General features: G+C 40.5%; 1 protein-coding gene across 1 annotated transcript in view; it reads left to right on the plus strand.

Moving 5' to 3' along the window:
- DKK2 (dickkopf WNT signaling pathway inhibitor 2) overlaps positions 1-8,348 on the plus strand; it is a 37,661-nt gene extending 29,313 nt beyond the window's left edge. Inside the window, exons 2-4 of the mRNA XM_008505047.2 lie at positions 6,782-6,932; positions 7,464-7,613; positions 8,098-8,348. Of these exons, the coding sequence (XP_008503269.2) occupies positions 6,782-6,932; positions 7,464-7,613; positions 8,098-8,348 (552 nt within the window). The remainder of the gene's footprint in view (positions 1-6,781; positions 6,933-7,463; positions 7,614-8,097) is intronic.
- The last annotated feature ends 4,789 nt before the right edge of the window (positions 8,349-13,137 follow it).

The raw sequence follows: 13,137 nt of genomic DNA on the forward strand, positions 1-13,137 counted from the left end.
AACAAAGTAGTAGTAAATGTCAATCACTTCCCATCCACATCTTGATGTACATGTTTGCTTAGTAGCTACGAGAAAGCTGGGCTTAATACACTTAAGAAGCTATCAGAAAATAGTTTCATTGTCCTGCAGGGAAAAAAACCCCAACAAACTACAAAGAGTTGGGACTTATTAGTTTGTTAAAAAGCTTTGACTTTCCCCTTCCATTTTTGCATTATCACACGTGGTTCTGAATGAAGAGCTCTTATTTCTGCAAAGGTTTGTGTCCTGTGAGGCTGCATCAGGTCTTCTCCTTTCATATTGAGGATCTTCATTTTCTCTCCAAAAAGGGGAGAGAGTTAAATCCCACATGTGATGTATTCATCTGTCTCTAAAGTCATTCAACTGTCCCACCAATGTTAATCTGTTAAAAGCCAAAACAAATTTGAGATCTCAACTCAGAATTCAGCCCAACCAAGGAGCCAAACAATGTTTTGCCTTCTTTGTAATTAGTCTTGACAACAGACTATTTGATTAAAGCATATGTTTGCATTTGCTAGTTAATTGTCATGCTTTTCCTTTGAATTAACAAATTCTTCAGAGAGAGAGAGAGAGAGAGAAAAGCAAAAGCAGACCTGGCACCCCTCTGGCTGTTTCATATGTTTGCTCTATGAGGACCAAGCCCTTGCTCAGAAAGATAGTTCTGTCCTGTCCAAAGCAGGACAGTAAGGGGAAGATCTCACCACGAGTGAACCAGTTGGTTGCTTCATCATGTTTAACAGCTGTGGAATATTAAGCAATATGAGCAGTCTAAAGGGCAAACAGGCTCTATTGTTCATCTCTGATGTAGAGGGTGGAAACTTTGTCCTCTTGCCTATAGTTCAGGTCAGTTTCAATCATCTAGTTAGCACACTAGCTCACCTGCTATCTCAGAGTCATTATTTTCAATTAATTATACTTCTATGAATTTAAAATAAAGAAAATGTCATTTTATTTTTCCTTGAGTAACAAGTGAGTAATAGACTGAGTTGCAGTAGCAATTAATTTGTGATAAACTGTCTCACAGGTAATGGTGTGGTTATAAAAGTTTATATAGGTGTGAAATAAAATAATTTTGACAGTAGAAAAAGGCACTTCTGGACTTCACTGCATAGCTTAGTGGCACAGGTATTTGAATAATTTATTAATAAGTAGGGATTCTGGCTGTACAGGACTGTGAGTTGTAGCTTAGATTTGATTGTAACACGCTGGTACCTGGGAAGCAAGACCGTTCCTGGGATAATGTACATGTCCATTTTCTTGTCTGACCTCTGCCATAGCTACTGCTTCTTTGTCTGGTGAGACAGTGATGAAGGACTGACCTGTTAGCTCTGCAGTGCTCTTACTTTCCAGCCATACCACTGGCTTTGGCTTTCCTTCTGTTACTCAGCTCAGTCCCCAGTACCATCACAGATTGATTGTAAGGGACAGGAGCTGGCCAGGTGTCCAGCACAGTAAGAGCAGTAATACTGTCATTTATGTGGTATGGGAGACTTCAGTTCTTTTCTTGAGTGCTACTCAGCATCCACAGTGAAAGGGTAATGAATAATCTCCATGCTGTTTCTTCTGCTGGGAGTGGTAGTTGCCATGATCTCCTGCCAGGGCCAACTCTGCACTTGGACTTTATGATGTGTTTAAAAAACTTAAAAGTTAACTGCTTCTGGGGGAGTCATACTGCTATCTGTTCCCTCACATCACTTATTCAGGCACAGCTTCTCTCAGCACTGGAGGTGAGTCTGAAGCCAGCAGTGTCTAGGACTGCTTGTGCTGGGTAAGTGATGACACAGCCTAGGTAAAACCACCAGTGGCTCTCCCTGCCTTTCTCTGACCTAGTTGACTAATACAGTGAGGAGTAGCTTTAGCCTAAAAACAACTGGGAAACCATAACATGAGCCAATGAGAGCCTAGTGACTAAGACACTGGCCAGAAATATCACCTTCAAATGTTTGCTGGAGGCCATGCTGAAATTCAAGCCCTTATCTCCCAAAGCTCTCTACAGTGTGTCTGCCATCAGTCTACTCACTGGCCCTTCAGCACATTACAGGGTCTGTCTTACTCTTCCCCTGGAGTGCTGCTCCATTACATGTTATAGTGCCAGACAGAGAGACTCTGACTGACTGACTGACTCCATAGTACAACAATCCCATCACTTAGCATTGCTCCAGCTTGTGGTCAGAATCTGTGGCTCAGGATGACCACATGAAATATGTGGGATGGGAAATGACTCCAGCAAACATATCAAGAAAACTGAGATAAGTTGCTACGTTAGATCTCTTCTGCCAAAAGGAGAAGACAAAGGTAGAGATAAACCTCAGTCCTGCACATTCCTTAAATCAAGGGAATGGTGTTCAGCCACTTAGTCACAAAAGTGAGATTGTCAGTTCCTTCCTCAACCTCACTGTGAAGTTAATACTGAAGGAAGAGCATCAGTTATACTCCTGGAGGGACTTGTTCTACTTCAAACACTGACCCAACTTTTCTTCTCTAGTACCTGCATTGTTTTCCTTGAGTATTTTTCTCGTGTGCTCTTGGCATTTTGTATTAGGAAGGGCAGGAGTGGAAGTTCATATTCTCACTCTCAAAAGGAGAAAATTTTAACATATACCTGTTGCTGTGACCTGGCTCTCAAAGGTTAATCTTGGTGGACTGATGTATGAGATGTCCTGGCAGAGCATGAGCAGCCCCTTCTTAAATACTTAAATACTGAATCTTTCTATGTTGCAAACCATCCAGATCACCTTTGGTGTCCATTTCTGGACATGAATTCAACAGTGTCTGTTGTGCCAGGATACAAAAGTAATTGGAATGGCTGAGGAGAAATCGTGTCAGCAAGCAATGCTCTTAATCAGACAACAGATTCAGCAAAGGAGACTCATTATCACAGGCAAACTTTGTTTATGTCATGCTACGGATTACTTGATTGCCTGTAATCTGGCTTAAAAAAACCAAATACGTTGTTCAAAAGCAGCTTCAGGGACTGCTACGTATTTTATCTCGGTTTCATCTGGTTTCCCATGATATCAAAGCTGTGTTTAGTTGATAGAGATTTACGATCAGAAAATGATCCGTATCATTGAAGAATGTGACGGGATGCTGTGCCTTGTAGAATTAGTTATTATTGCTGGGGAAGTAGAGCTGGTTTACAGCTTGCTTTTTCCTCTCTCCATCTGGGAGTTATTTGTGTCTTTGCACTGTATCTAGGAAATGTTCTCAGCAGTTCCTTAAAAGTAAAGATTCTTTTTCAAGCACTGTGATGTAGATTTTGAAAACCTAGACTTGCACACAGACAATCGTTACCATGTATGTTTTTACAAGTATGTTTGCTTTATCCTGTAAAATGTATTTTTTAAAGATATGTATTTATACATAGATTGGGTCAGCTGCTGCCAGCATCAGGACAATTATGAACACATTTTTCCCCTGTTAACCAAGGCTGTGTACACACTGTATTATTTTGCTTTATTTTTGTCGTTTCATCCTGGATGCTGTGGAGTGGTAGGAATTTGCTGGGAGCAGGAGTTATGCCAATGAGTTCCTAGTGACCAGGCAACAGACACAAGGCTATCCTTAGGCATTTTGGTTTCAAGCTCCCTGTGATTGATAGCTTGAATATCAGATAGATAGTGGGTTTGGAAGAAATATCAAGGCAGTTGATGGTGTCAAGTGTTTGCAAGAGGGTTTTGCATGTACCTGGCTGGCAGCTGGTCTTTTGAGGCTTTGAATGGACTTGCCAGTTGTTGTCTGGACTGTATGTGACACAAAACTATTTTTTATGGGCTGTAGTCATTTGCCTTAGGTAGGGGAATGTTTTTGCTCATTTTTTAGTTTCAAAATTGATTTTTTTTAGGATGGAGCTCTGGGTGTGGGTGTAAAGGCTGAGTTGCATGGCTTCACTTGGCAATCTTCAATGTGAAAAAACTGTTAGTCATTTACTTTTATTTAGGTAAAAGTTACTTCAGTTTGTTACAACTTTTAACAGTTGTCACTGTTACATCCTTAAAGTCAGAGCTGAGAGCTGGTAATTAGATACATACCTTTTACATGTCACTAAGCCTAAAAGGCAGAAGTAAAATAGAGGCTAAGTACAGACTGTGAGAGCATTCATTAGCACCATTCAAGATCAGGAAACTCTTTTCCTAAAAGCTATTTGAGGAACCAAAAGAAAACTGCAAGGAGGCTTCTTGCTGACAAGCTGCAGGTGTATACCACATGCCCATACTGGAAAAAAAGATGCGGTTATGAAGTTATTGATGACAGACAAGGGTCTAAAATGCCTTCATCTCCAGGTTTTAGCGAGTTCATCTGTTTTTTATTTGCATTTCCTTCAGCTAGCGGTGTTAGTGTTTTCCAATCATGCAGAGGTCTATATAAAACTCACTTTTCTGTGCTGTAAGATCCTTGGTTTAGTAAGGTCTCATTTAAGTCAGGGTTGCCTTACTCTTATAGTATCATATCATAAATTGTAAGTCAGTGTCAATGGTTTTTTGCTGGAAAAATGAGGGAAAGGAGCAATGAGACTGAGGGGAGAGCACTTTAGTTCTGCTTTGCTAGAACAGGTAGAATCCACTTATGCCTGAAGAGTGCCATACAGGTGGTTGCTTGCATTTGTCTTTTATTGCTGCTCCTAGCTAAAAGATCTGACTTTGTGGGATGTTCATCCTGCCAGGGATGAACTCAAGAGGAAATGCTTATTCTTAAAGGAGAAAGAGTTACACATACCTCAGGTTACTCCAAAGAGCTGGAATGATTCACCAAGGATGTATTTATTCAGAGGGCAGAAGGAACAGGGCAGCAGCACTTGGGAAATACACAGCCAGCACCTTTGGTACTGTAAAAGATAAAGAAAACAACTAATGAAATCCCATGGGAAATGATTCCCTCTCTAAAAACAGCACTAGAGAAACTTGCTTGGTTTCATTATCAGACTTCTGGTTTGTTCTGGGATTCTCAGGAGACACAAAGACAAAAACACAAAGTTCTCCACCTAAAAGAACAATTTTCAGAGCAAATTCTTAACAGCTTCCAAGTTTTTCTTTTCTGAGGATAATACAATCAACCCTTGATTTAAAATATTATTAGAAAAGTAATCTTCCTGCATTGGAAATTAGCCAGTTGAGTTTTATTTTGTGGTGAATAATTAATTGTGCAAGAGTAATTTTGAAAGCAGTAAAAGCAATGCTTTGATTTATTTAAAATGCTGGAGAAAATTAGTTGAGGAAATATGAACATAATTTTCCAGACAGCACCCAAAATCTATTCTCATCTTTTTATCTAAACAAATTCCTCAAGTATAATTTTGAGGAATGAAAAAAAAAATCTATAATTAATTTAATGGGCAGTAAAATTAGATGCAGACAAAGCATAGTTGTAGCTGTGTGGGAGTCTGCAGAAAGAATCCTGGAATGTGGCAGTGTATGTTGTTTGGCCTCCTTAAAACATTGTGTCTTTTTGCTCTAGTAGCAATAAACTTCTTTCTCTGCCTTTATGGGAGAATAAAGGGCTTTCACAGCTTTTCTTTTTTTTTTTTTTTTAAATAAGCTTTCCTGTAAGATAATTCTGGTTCTGATGAACACATGAGAATTGTATACATGTGTGTCTGATGATACATGTGAGACAGCTCGTGTTTGATGCTGCATACCACAGGGTGTTGTTTGGCAGGTGGCAAGTTTAAGGAGTGCACTAAGCCCCCAGGTGAAGCAAAAGTTATCAGTGAGATGTGGAGTGGTGATGTTTTTGTTTGCTTCCAAGGAGTCCAAAGGGTGAGGGCCAGTGGGGAGTGGTGCAGCTGCAAAGGAGATTGTACCAGTGTCATGTGAACCAATGTGAGAACAGTGAACTTACCTATCAGTGTGTTTGACAGCTGTGAAAGGAAAATGCCTCCTTGGAGTTTAAATTAAAATATTAGCTATTGCAGGCAGTGTTTCAGGATTTTTAATGACTGAGGGGAGTTTTATGACTCTCTCTGTTCTTTTGCTGGGGAGTTTTAAGGTCTTGTCTATGAATCAGAAGCTTGAACCCGTGTCTCTCCATGCCTTAGGAAAGATGGAGATCTGTTTGAGCTGGTTCAGAGGGCCACAAAAATTCCCAGAGGGTTGGAACACTTCTTGTGCCAGGCCAGACACAGAGAGTTGGGGTTGTTCATCTCGGAGAAGGCTCCAGGGAGACCTTATTACAGCCTTTCAATACTTGAAGGGTGCTCATAAGAAAGCTGAGGACAAAACTTTTAGCAGTGCCTGTTGCAGTAGGATGAGAGGTAGTAGTTAAAACCCACAGAAGGTAGATTCAAGCTAGATATTAGGAAGACATTTTTTGCAAAGGCAAAACACTGGGTTGTCCATGGAGGTTGTAGATGCCCCATCACTGGAAATATTCAGCATGAGGCTTGAGCAACTTGATGTGGTCGAAAATGTGCCTGTGCACAGCAGGGTTGGACTTAGAGATCCTTTAAAGGTCCTTTCCAAACCAAACTGTTTTATGATTCTTTGAACCCAGAAAAATACAAGTTTTCATGTGCCATCCTATGTTTGAGGCAAGATATGATGAAACCATGAGACAGCTGGTTGTATCTCTTTTATTCTGTAAGCAGATACATCTTCACCAGCAGCATGAGCTTAAAGATTGATGTATGGATGCAATACCTGCATCTCTGGGTCCCAGTGAACGGTGTCTCAACTGACAGTCCCCTTCCTTTGTGTGTGTGTGTGATTGCTTTTAGCTCCTTGTACAAAATGGATGCTTCACTCTCAACCTTCCTTTTCCCCACCAGGTCTATCCTTGTACGAATGACAAGGAATGTGAAGTTGGGAGGTACTGCCACAGCCCTCACCAAGCAACATCTGCCTGCACGGTGTGCCGGAGGAAGAAGAAGCGTTGCCATAGAGACGGGATGTGCTGCCCTGGGAACCGCTGCAACAACGGTACCAGCTCACTTCTTGCCTTTACCCCTAAAACCCAGCATTTTGGGAGCACCCCTTTTCTGAACCAAAAAGACCTCGTTTTCTCCTTCATTCTGCCTTTTTATTCTTTAATAGTATTTCTGTGTTTAAGGCTTGTGTACTACTTTTTCCCATTTTTGAGGTGGGGAAACCCTAAAATGATGATGCTGATGACAGAAATCATGGCACTGCATTCAGCATGATTTGATTCAGTGGGAAACTGCATAGATTACATGTTTATTAAAGAAAAAAAATGGTTTTCCAGTATCTACAAGAAAGCTGGTGAGGGACTGTTCAGGATTTTGGGTGGTGGTAGGACTAAGGGGAGCAGATTAAATCTAGAGGTAGGTGGATTCATTTTAGGAAAAGGTTCTTCTCCATGAGGGTGATGAGGCACTGGCACAGGTTGCCCTGGGAGATGGTCAAAGTCCCATCCCTGGAAGTGTTCAAGGTCAGGCTGGATGAGGCTTTTCTGCTTGTTCCAATCTATAAATGATTCTCTTTTCCTTGCAGGTATTTGCATACCAGTAACTGAAAGCATCCTAACACCTCACATCCCTGCTCTGGAAGGGCCACGCAACAGGAAGAATGGTCATTATGCTAGCAAGGATTTGGGATGGCAGAACCTAGGGAGGCCACGCTCCAAGCTGTCACACATAAAAGGTAAGATCACGTGTCCACTACACTGCTTTGTTCCTTTATGTTGTGAGCCATGTTATTGCTGTTAAGATACAGCAATGCAGACCAGAAATAGGCAGTAATGTCACAGGAGTGAATGTTTATCTCAAGACTTCACAGCATGACTCAAAATGATGTAACATCAACCAGCATTTCCTGTGACTGAAAGAGCATATGCTTTTTCCTCTGTACCAGAGGAGGACTGACAACCCACTTTTTCAGTTTTGCAAAATGGCACATCCACTTTTTGTAAGAGTTGTGTAATTAAGCACTTGTAATTCTGCCTAAAATCCAGTGGCTGAATTTCTCCATAGTAAGTCCTGTTATTAGTATTAATTAACCCCTTGAACCTTCCTTGTGCTTATAGCCTTCAAATAGCCAGATGGAAATATCTTTAGCATCAGCCTGCACTGCATCTGTACTTCCACATTTTGTCATGAAGTAAAAATATTTTGGTTGCTCTTTTTAGGACACGAAGGTGATCCCTGCCTGAGGTCATCAGACTGTATCGAGGGACACTGCTGTGCTCGCCATTTCTGGACCAAAATTTGCAAGCCTGTGTTGCACCAGGGAGAGGTGTGCACCAAACAGCGTAAGAAAGGCTCCCACGGATTGGAGATATTCCAAAGATGTGACTGTGCCAAAGGGCTGTCTTGCAAAGTATGGAAAGATGCGACTTCCTCTTCTAAATCCAGACTTCACGTGTGCCAGAAAATCTGAAGGAGGATTGGGAAGCCAGGATTGAGTGACTGTGGCTTTATGTATTTAATGCATTGTGGCACGGTGGGAAATGAGGACTGCAAATGAAAGTGGAATGGCTAAAGTAACAGTTAGGGTAGGAGCAGAGGTCACACCAAAAGCATTTCTTTTTTGAGCTAGTGGTAAACACGAGTGCAGCTGGGGTTCTCTCCTACTGTGCAGCAGCTCTTCTGTAAATAACTTCTACAGCGTGTGGGAAATGCTAGTATGCAAACAAGTACCATGGAAATTAATGTCGCTTCCCTTGCTGTGTTGTCTTGTGATGTTTCAGAAGTCCAGTGTTAGGGCTACAGTGGGTTTCCAGCGTGGTAATGACTGCTAAAGAAATTGTATACATTTTACTCCTCTAGGAAGCAGTGCATGCCAGGAAGACTCATCTCTCAACACATTATTGGTCGCATTGCAGGTGTGAGAAATGGAAATGAAGTTACTGTGAATGTCCACACACGCCCTTGTCATCCAGGGCTGATGCTTCAGAAAGCAAGCACTCCTGCAGGACAAGAGTGCTGTGTTTTGCAGGCCCCCGTGAAAGAGGTAAAAAAATTGCCATCTCACAGTTTCAAGAGAGCAGCAGTTTCTCTAAGAGGAGGCATTTAAAGAGAGTTTTGTTTCCTACACATAGGTAAATTGAAATGCTTTATGTAGTTCAGTGTCATAGTATGGCTCTTAATCGCTTGTATTTGCCTCAGTTTACTGCTAGTATACATTGGGTTGAACAGATGAAGCAAATATGTGCATGCTGAATCCACAGTTATATACAGGCAGTTGCTCATTAGTCCTAAATATACTTACTTTGCCTAAGAGTATTTGCATTATAGAAGTTTCCAAAACAAACAGCAAAGTGTGGAAGTGCCCAACATGAAGAGCTACGGAGCTGTGACACTGTTGCTGTTATAATAACCCATGATGTGGACACGTGTTGAGGTGCTCAGAGCACACTGCTACAAACTCAGATTTGTACATTTTATTAGCAGCAATGGGCTGCAGACAGCACCCTGCAGAAACAGAATGGATTTGTTTCTTAAAGGCAGCAAAGAAAAAGGGAGTTGGCTCGAGAGCACCTTCTCTGCCACAGGAAAGGATGTGGGAAGATGGTACAACCCCAAATGGCTTGTTAAACATCATGAGATGCCACAGCACAGCAGCCTGCAGCATGCATCCAGCCTGAACCTGATGTCCATTCAAGCTGGAATGTTCTGCCAGGAATGACAGAAGTACATGGACTGTGGAAACAGCTGGCAACACCACGTTGGTTGTTTACTGGTCTGAAAAAACAAAAGGTAGTCTCTATCCCTTGACTTGTTCCCCAGGTCTTTTCAAACTTTTATCATTTTACGTACGTGCAAGTATTCCTGTGTATAGACATTGGTAAAGAGACTGATATTTCTTTAAAGAAATCTGATTCTATAATTGACCTACTGCTAAGTTGTAATTACCCATTTATAATTACCCATTTTCATCTTTTGTAATAACAAGAGGCTTTTTTTCTGTTCAGTCACTTCTGAACAATGTGGTTACACCTGGATGTAGTTTAACTCTGAAGACCATGTCACCCATACCTGACACCTTTCTACACTGCCATGTCCCTAGCAGTGTTTGTTTCAAAGCTACAGCTTACCTGTGCCTCCTGACTCAAGAGTTCCTAATTGGAACACAGACCTCAGCTACATCACCTTTAACATAAGATTATTAAGTATTTTTGTAAGACTATAAATAAGAATAGAATTTCACACGCCTTTTTCCCTACTGGAGTTAAGTTTTTATTGACCTAGAGGGGACTTCTAGGTCACCAAGTCTTGAGCTGTTTTTCATGGTGACACTCAGAGTTTTATCTTGCAGTCCTGTTGTTGTAACTCTGCTTTTTTTCAGAGTTTTTCCAGTGTAACTGAAACAGGAGTAAGGCTCAGAAATACCATCATTTCAAGGTAATGGAAAAAAATACAAGAAATAATTTTGCAAGTGCTGTTTACACTGACACATCACATACTCAGCAGAGGAACTCACTCTGTTGCTCTCAATCTGATTGCAGATTGAAGAAAATGGTACCCAGCTTGAGCACAGGGTTGCAGAAGTGAGCTCTCTCACCAATTTTTAGCTCTTCTTACCATTAGCCTACCCCTACTTTTCCTCCTGCAAAACATAGTTATTTAGGATAATTTATTTACAGGAAATGTTTAATGAGATGTATTTTCTTATAGAGATATTTCTTACACAAAGCTTTGTAGCAGAATATATTTGCAGCCTGTTGTCTTTAATGTAGAAAAATGTATAATAAGATTAAATATATGAAATGTCCTTTCCCATCCCTCCCCAGATATTTTACCCAAATTCTTTTCCTTACCTGCTGCTTAAGAAAAGTAGATCTTTCTGGAAAGATATGCAAATCTATTGAAAAAAACAAAAAAACCACAATGTATATTTTAGCTGTACAAGAAAAAGGTCTCTGATTGTGCTTGTGTCTCAGAGCACTGTCTAGGCTGAGGTTTGGTAAAACACATGAAGGCAATTTTAAAATGCCCTGTGTCATTTCTACGAAACAGGTTTAAGTCATAATTATTTGTATGCTTCTCTCAGGCCAGTTTTACACGTCAGCATTCAGAAATAACTTTTGAAAATATTTCAAAATTATTTGAAATAATTTTCAATTATTGAGCATGCAGGATGCTCAATAAATCAGGTTAAATAGGAATGGTGCCCAGAGACTTTCCCTGGATAGTGATCCATACCAGAGAGACTCCAGGTGGGTGAAGCTGCTGTTCAGCTTACATGGTATTTTACTGTAGGTTACAGCATCCAAATGCAAGATCTGTAATTAGCAATTCTGAACTATTAGCTAACAGCCTTCAGCTCTCATGACATGAAGCATGACATGAAACAGTCCATATGACATGAATGAAAATGTTGCTACCAACCCAACTAAGTTCTGATCCCAGGAAATCTCCTGCAGAGCTCAAGAAATATTGCAAAATAATAGCTGTGTTTATTGAGCAATGGTCTCAGTGTCCCTGTTACTTGTTTCTGGTAACCCTTTGCTCAAACAGATGGGTGCTGGAATGGCCTCCAGGTTACACTCATGTTTTTACAAAATGAAAAGGCTTTGCTACTGTAATTGGCAATATTTGGTGGGCAGGCCTTTGAAAATTCCAACTCTTCTAACAGCAGCATAAAAGCAACTTGTGAGCATCTTGAGAGCCCACTGACTTCAGCAGAGCTTGAGGCTGCCAAAGCCTCCAAAGATTCAATTTGGGAACAAAAACAATAGGCACAGGCAGTTTGTTGCCCACCACAAACACTGAGCAACAGAGCTGAGCTGAGGGGCATTTTGCAGAATTTCAAAAAAATTAAGTTTGATTGTTTAGAAGCCATTCAGTTAATATTCGGGGGCAATATACATATGTTTGAGCATAAAAGAACAGCTAAATTTAGGGACAATTGCTGTCACTCTGTCACTCATCAAGGGAACAGGGATTGACTCTGACTCTGTAACATTTCAGAGATCTGCTGTCATGACACAAGTACTGAAGAGCTGATTGCTAAACAATTCAAATCCTCTTAGCCTAGGACAGCCTCAGCAATGCAACATCTCTTTGGAAATACTTATTAACTTTTCTAAAAAAATAAATGTATTTCTACTCTGTAACAGCATATATTTGATTTACAGTATAAATGTGGGTGTCTACCTATTACTGTACTATTTGCCTTATGTTTTTTGCGACCCATAGTATTTATGATTTTAAACATTTTTTTAATGAAAGCAATTAAAATATCTTTATGTGCTTACCTGTATAAAAACAGTTTCAACAGCATGCATCCAGCTCCTGACACCTAAGCCACAATTTACTGGAATTAAAGCCATCTTCTGCATAATCTGATTTTCCTGCTCGTTGTCTCCACAACAGCAAAAAAAATATAACCAAGCACCACGAATTGTCTTGAACCTGAGACATTCCTGAGCTGTTCACTGTCACCAGCCATCGGGGCCTCTTTCTTTAGAGCCTGGCACCATCACCACCAATAGGAAAGGTAACTGCTATCAAAGCAAATTTTTAATTTTTCCTTCTAGGAAATTAATTTATAAAATAGATACCCTGAAGGTCAAAACCAGCAGAAAGTCATATAGCAGATACTCTAAGCCAAGGCTTTTAGGTCTTTTGGTATCTATGTTCTAACTTTCCAAAACTTCATTGCTAAGGGAGTTATGCAGACACTAAGACTGCATTTACAAAAAAATAAACCTCTTAGGATTGTCAGTAGAGTGTTCTGAAAAGAACTTTCCACAATGGGGGAGGGGGACAACTCCAATTACCCCCTCAAAACCACCTCATCTGTAGTTCCTAAAAAAGACAACATAGTATTTGGGGGTTGGAGCTGTTTTGGTTTTTTTTTTGCACTAGGCAAAATTTCCCTCCATACAAAGCCATCATTAATTTTCTTTTTGTATCACATTCATAATAAAATTATGCTTTCTTACCTAGCCCACCTGGCTGATGCATGGCATCTTTCTGATGCTGCACTGGACAGAAGTGAAGAGGTCTGTGCTCCCTCTTTTAAATAACAAATCTTTTTCACTGTGGTAAACAGGAACTTTCTGCTCAAGTGCCTCATTAGCTAACAGAGTTTTTAATGTGCCCACCACTACCCAGAGAGTGCTGCCAGATTAACACAGATCATTCTTACCTTTATGTTTTCTCTTCAACTCTACGTGACTGTTGTCAGTTGCTGAAATGTGGCAAATATCTGCTGCAGCCCT

This window comes from Calypte anna, chromosome 4A, assembly GCF_003957555.1.
Source record: "Calypte anna isolate BGI_N300 chromosome 4A, bCalAnn1_v1.p, whole genome shotgun sequence".
Lineage (NCBI taxonomy): Eukaryota > Metazoa > Chordata > Aves > Apodiformes > Trochilidae > Calypte > Calypte anna.